At 33.3% G+C, this 5,722-nt stretch overlaps 1 protein-coding gene across 1 annotated transcript; it reads left to right on the forward strand.

The window, feature by feature from the left end:
* Nucleotides 1–900: 900 nt before the first annotated feature.
* Nucleotides 901–5,722, forward strand: LOC110719843 (beta-glucosidase 44-like). The gene is made up of 11 exons (XM_021898826.1): nucleotides 901–1,177; nucleotides 1,412–1,470; nucleotides 3,467–3,542; nucleotides 3,655–3,726; nucleotides 3,825–3,912; nucleotides 4,024–4,276; nucleotides 4,396–4,511; nucleotides 4,602–4,816; nucleotides 4,900–4,931; nucleotides 5,013–5,115; nucleotides 5,265–5,722. Exons 1-11 carry the CDS (start codon nucleotides 967–969, stop codon nucleotides 5,534–5,536), a joined length of 1,497 nt encoding a protein of 498 aa, XP_021754518.1. The 5' UTR covers nucleotides 901–966; the 3' UTR covers nucleotides 5,537–5,722.

Here is a 5,722-nt window from a genome sequence, read left to right on the forward strand (position 1 = left end):
GAGGAGATGAAGGAAATCTCTCGTTTCATTTTGATTTTAGAGGAAAAGTGAGGTTTCTTTTCTTTTATTTAGATAAGACATAAGGTAAGAGGAGGGAAAATTAGAAGAATTCATCTTCCGTCCCTTTTTTAATTACCAAAATCGCTTAGTTAATACAAATATTTTGAAGGAAAACTAAAGCTTACTTATGTCCTCACTAATGCCCAACTTTCCGCAACTTAGATCTCGAATAAGAATGCACGTTATACTGAGTATTTCCTTATTTCTATCCTTCCCAATCACAAATTCTAATTTCTAACCAAACAGAAGCTTAACAGGATAAGTGTAATGTGATGGGATATAAATAGAGATTAAGTCCCTCTTTTCTACCAAAAATAACACATAGATATAGATTACGCTGCGCAGAAAGGAGAGAATTAATAAAGATATCAAAAATAACACATAGATATAGATTACGCTGTGCAGAGTGGAGAGAATTAATAAAGATATACAATCAACTGCCAATTATTCTTAGCTTACATCCAACTCATACCAAACAAAGATAACATGATTATTTGCACCAAAAAAAAAAGATAACATGATTATTTCCTTATTATGTACACTATTGTTTAAACTCATCCAAATCTCTTACCCCATCTAAATAATTTGTATCCTTATTTTACCCTCTTATCCCATATATATTCTCGTTTCCACCCGTCAAACGGCCTATCTTAGTAAAATAAAGAGTAGGTGAGGCATGCATGATGAAGCATGGTTTAGCAATGATCTCATCCATGTAATATTGCAGGTGGGACCAAAATCAGATTTGGCCCAAAAAAATCTTAACGAAGCTTTTCTGTCCATTATTGGCACAAGCATTAAAGCACAATATCTTTTTGAACTCTTTCAATAAGTCCTATAAATTGCCCACTTCTTTGCCTACAATTCAAACCTTAGCCGACACTAAAATAACATCATTTTTCTACAATGAGAAATTTCTCATTATTATGTTCTCTTCTTCTCAGTCTCCTCCCAACACTTACACTCGCTACAAAATTTGACACCGGTGGGTTAAGCAGAAAGAGCTTCCCTAAGGGCTTTGTTTTTGGTACCGCGACGTCTGCGTACCAAGTTGAAGGCATGGCTCATAAGGATGGCCGTGGCCCCAGCATTTGGGATGAATTCATTAAAAAGCCCGGTACGTTTAATTTCCTTGTTCGCCATTGAGTCTATTATTATCTACTGGTCCTTCTGTTTAAAAAATAGTTGTCACATTGATACGTATATTCATAATAATTTATGTACGTACTTTACAATATGGTATGAATGTTCAATATATAAGGTTATGGGTGCTTGCACTTATATTTCGTCGACAATTAAAGTAGTGTAACACTTAAAAATAACGTTGTTCATTGAATGTGGAAATAAACAGGGATTGTGGCTAATAATGCAACTGCTGAGGTTACAGTGGACCAATATCATCGGTACAAGGTCAGTTATTGCTGCATGTGAATGTTGCTCTTAGGTCTTGACCCCTTGCCCTTTGTACGAGCACCTATACAAAGGCATCGGTAACTCCAAATAATGTAGACATGATTTGATTACATGTTTAAATTATAACTTTATAGGAATTTAATCAACTTAATAATGGAATAATTTGCGTCCACATGTTCGGCTCAGCTGTTCTTAAGATTATTAAAAAGGACATAAAAAAATGCTGCCATAAAATAGAATTAAGTTTGCAGTTGTTTTTTGGACCGATGTTATTCATGATTCTTGTCACGTTATGGAGAAAAGGACTTGGCAAAAAAACACAAGTTAAGGAACTAGTAACACGGGTGGCCATAAACGGGCAACCTTGTTATTATTATTAGATATTTAGATGTAAATACTCGTATATTTTTCTTGGTTTAATTGCATTGTATAATGTCGGTTAGGCAGTAAATAAATTAAGTACTTAGTACTAAAAAGTGTTAATTGGCTGATTGGATCCTATTAAAAAAAATGTTAATTGGTATGTACACATGTAACATGTTAATATGAAAATGTAAGTTATGTTTACAATATACATGGAGTCTAAATAATTAACAATGGGAGTAAGTTTGATATTCAATAACAAGTATATTGAAATACTATAGTGATGTCTTAAGGAGTTGAGGTAGGTTGATTTTTACTAAATGCTTTCAAATAAAAATATTATATACATAAATTGGAGAAATATTCGATCAATTTATATATAAGAGTATTAGCAATAATTGTGGATACAATAAATTATAAAGAAACATATATATTTAGTTGGAAACTAAAAGATCACATTGGTTCAATCTCCATAATTAAGGATTATCATGATTTTATTACAATAGTTATCTTACTTATCTTAATCCTTATCCTCTATGGCTCTATCTACCACGGTACCACCTCATATGCTCATATATGGTGTTTGTATTGAGATTTGAGAAAATGAAGTGTACAATCCTAAAGATAGTTAATAATAAGGAGCTAAAAAATATAAAAGATATTAAGCATTATTATGATTTTGCCATGTATTCCTTAATAAATAGTACATATATCAAATTATCAATAATTTACGAAGTATCAATTTGACGTGGAGCATATAAATATTGCAAAAAATCAAAATGAGACACTTTGAAATACCATAACGGAGTAAAATAGTAAACACAAATGTAAATCCAAAAAACAAAATAAGTTTTTCCTTGAAGAGGTAGATGTTAAGCTCGAAAATATGGGCCATTGTCGTTTGCCCTTATTGGCATTTGTCAAAACAAAATGTAGTCAAAACAAAATGTAGTCAAATTTGTATTAATCTTTGATGTGGATTCTTTGAAATTCACGTGAAAGGTTTCAAGTCACTTTTCTTGCAAGTTTTTTTTTATTAAATTTTTTATCGGGTTAGAACAAAAAAGGAAAACGAATTGTCTTTCACTTTTAATATCTGTCTACTTTTTTTTTTTTTTTTTTTTTTAAATTTTTTTTAGAGCTACAAGGGCAGGTGATGAAAATCGATCTCAGAATCACTTGAAACCGGGAGGGGAGCTCTAACCACTTGAGCTATCCCTCACTCTCTAATATTTGTCTACTTAATTGTGTGAGTGTGACTCTGTGAGAATGTGAGTGTTAGTGGACCATTCTTAGGATGGATCCTATTGATATCTCTACTCGTTACATAATTGTTACCCTTTAAGAATTTTCGATATTCACATAATCTACTTTAAAGTAAAATAAGTAAATAACATATTGTTCGTGTCATATGTTTTGGCTAAGTTAGTCCATTGACACTACATTATATTGTTACCAACAGTGCTCTCGGTTTTAAATAAGTACAATAAGTTCATTTTCTACAAGTATTTAATTCACCAACAATTCTCACGGTGAAAAATATTTCTACTTGATTAATTAGCCTTAAGTTTTTAAAAATTAATGTAATAACATTAGCAATTCAGCTAATTAAAATATTTCACTGTTGCAGGAAGATATTGATATAATGGCAAACCTTAACATGGATGCATATCGTTTCTCAATCTCATGGTCACGTATTTTCCCAAGTGAGTCAAAAACTTTACAAAAATGTTGTATTAATCTTAATAAAGTTGATTATTATTGCATTATGAAACACGTAGTAACTAACAATCTTTTGATTCATGATCGTATTTATAGATGGTACTGGAGAAGTGAACTGGAAGGGTGTAGCATATTATAACAGACTAATCGATTATTTGATTAAGCGAGGTACATTATATTATATTCGTGGCACCCTGATCAAATTTTTGTGTAAGTATATGTATGGTCGTTAAGGTACTAAACTAGAGTTTCATGATCTTTGTTAGGCATAACTCCGTATGCAAATCTTTATCATTACGATCTCCCTCTTGCCCTCGAGAAGAGATACTTGGGTTTGCTTAACCGGAGAGTTGTGTATGTAACGATTTTAGTGTGTACATGCATTGTTCGAAACATACGGTTTAATGAGCTATAGTACAATGGAAAAAATGATGTTATGTTTCATGTTTGTCTTTGTACATGCAGGAAAGATTTTGCTGATTATGCAGATTTCTGTTTTAAGACATATGGAGACAGAGTGAAGAATTGGATGACCTTCAACGAGCCTAGAGTTGTGGCCGCGCTAGGGTATGATAACGGTTTTTTTGCTCCAGGAAGATGTTCCAAAGAATATGGTAACTGTACTGCGGGGAATTCTGGTACAGAGCCATATATTGCAGCTCACAATTTGATTTTATCTCATGCTGCTGCAGTTCAAAGATACAGAGAAAAATATCTAGTAAGTATTTTTGCATTTGTTAGATGGTTAGTAATGCTGGTGGTTCGGGTACAAAGGGGATGTAACATACATATAGTACAACATATTGGAAGCCTCAATTGTTTTATTTCGTGTTGTAGGCGAAACAAAAGGGAAGAATAGGTATCCTGCTTGATTTTGTGTGGTATGAACCGCTTACAAGAGGAAAGCTAGACAATGATGCAGCTCAAAGAGCACGCGACTTTCATATTGGATGGTGAAATTCCTTTTCCTTGTTGTTTTGTGTATATCAGTCCTACAAAAAAGATCTCAATTTTTATTGCATTTCAAAAAATATATGTAATAGGTTTATACATCCGATTGTGTATGGAGAATATCCAAGAACAATGCAAGATATAGTGGGAGATAGGCTACCAAAATTCACACCAGAAGAGGTGAAGATGGTTAAGGGGTCAATGGACTTCGTGGGAATCAACCAGTACACAGCTTATTACATGTATAATCAACTAAGCAAGCCAAAGACGCCGGGCTACCAAGAAGACTGGCATGCTGGATTTAACTGTATGATAATTGTTATAGCTATATTTATGTGTACTTTTTCTTAATTTTTTTTCTATAATTGTGTCTTTTGGTGATTACTGCAGTTAGTAAGAATGGTGTCCAAATCGGTCCCAAGGTAATTATCTGTAATCCTGTATGTGTACAAATCCATGATGCTAGGCGCGACCATATATAACAATTGTGTTTATTTTTGTAGGAAAACTCGTACTGGCTTTATGAGGTACCATGGGGTATATACAAGGCGATTAACCACATAAAGGAGCGATATGGCAATCCCACAGTCATTCTGTCTGAGAATGGTAATAAGCCCTGTCTTCTATCTACCAAAATTACTCATATTTGTTTCTTGAACGTATCTTAATGGTTAAGAGTATAAATATTGTACAACATTTTTTGTATAAGTTGAGAAGCAAACAATAAGTTGATTACGTTTCTATACAAATTGCAGGTATGGATGATCCGGGAAATGTGACTCTTCCAAAAGGATTGCACGATACGAAAAGAATTCATTACTATAGAAGCTACTTACTTGCACTAAAACAGGCCATCGATGAGGGAGCAAACGTTGTTGGCTACTTTGCCTGGTCGTTAGTCGACAATTTCGAATGGAGACTGGGATATACTTCACGATTTGGTATAGTGTATGTTGATTACAAAGACCTTAAAAGATATCCAAAGATGTCTGCTTATTGGTTCAAGAACTTGCTTCAAAGAGGCTAGATTCTCTCGAGGGTCACGTATGATCGACAACCTTTCTTAGTACGTAAATGCTTATGCTTTGTAACGTTTTCTATGATATTTGCAAAATGTAATGAATGTTTAAGTTCAGTAAAGATGTACTTTAGACCATGTATTTTGGTCCTCTTACAGCTTCATCAAATGACATCGATCATTTTCCTCTTTCAA

The sequence above is a fragment of the Chenopodium quinoa genome, unplaced genomic scaffold (assembly GCF_001683475.1).
Source record: "Chenopodium quinoa cultivar QQ74 unplaced genomic scaffold, ASM168347v1, whole genome shotgun sequence".
In the NCBI taxonomy this organism is placed as follows: Eukaryota; Viridiplantae; Streptophyta; class Magnoliopsida; order Caryophyllales; family Amaranthaceae; genus Chenopodium; species Chenopodium quinoa.

Excerpts from the sequence above, each read along its gene's own strand:
- LOC110719843 (XM_021898826.1), top strand. The coding sequence starts at position 967 with ATGAGAAATTTCTCATTATTATGTTCTCTTCTTCTCAGTCTCCTCCCA. Across the intron at positions 1,471-3,466 it reads ACCAATATCATCGGTACAAG|GAAGATATTGATATAATGGC; the intron begins GTCAGTTATTGC and ends TCACTGTTGCAG. Across the intron at positions 3,727-3,824 it reads CGATTATTTGATTAAGCGAG|GCATAACTCCGTATGCAAAT; the intron begins GTACATTATATT and ends GATCTTTGTTAG.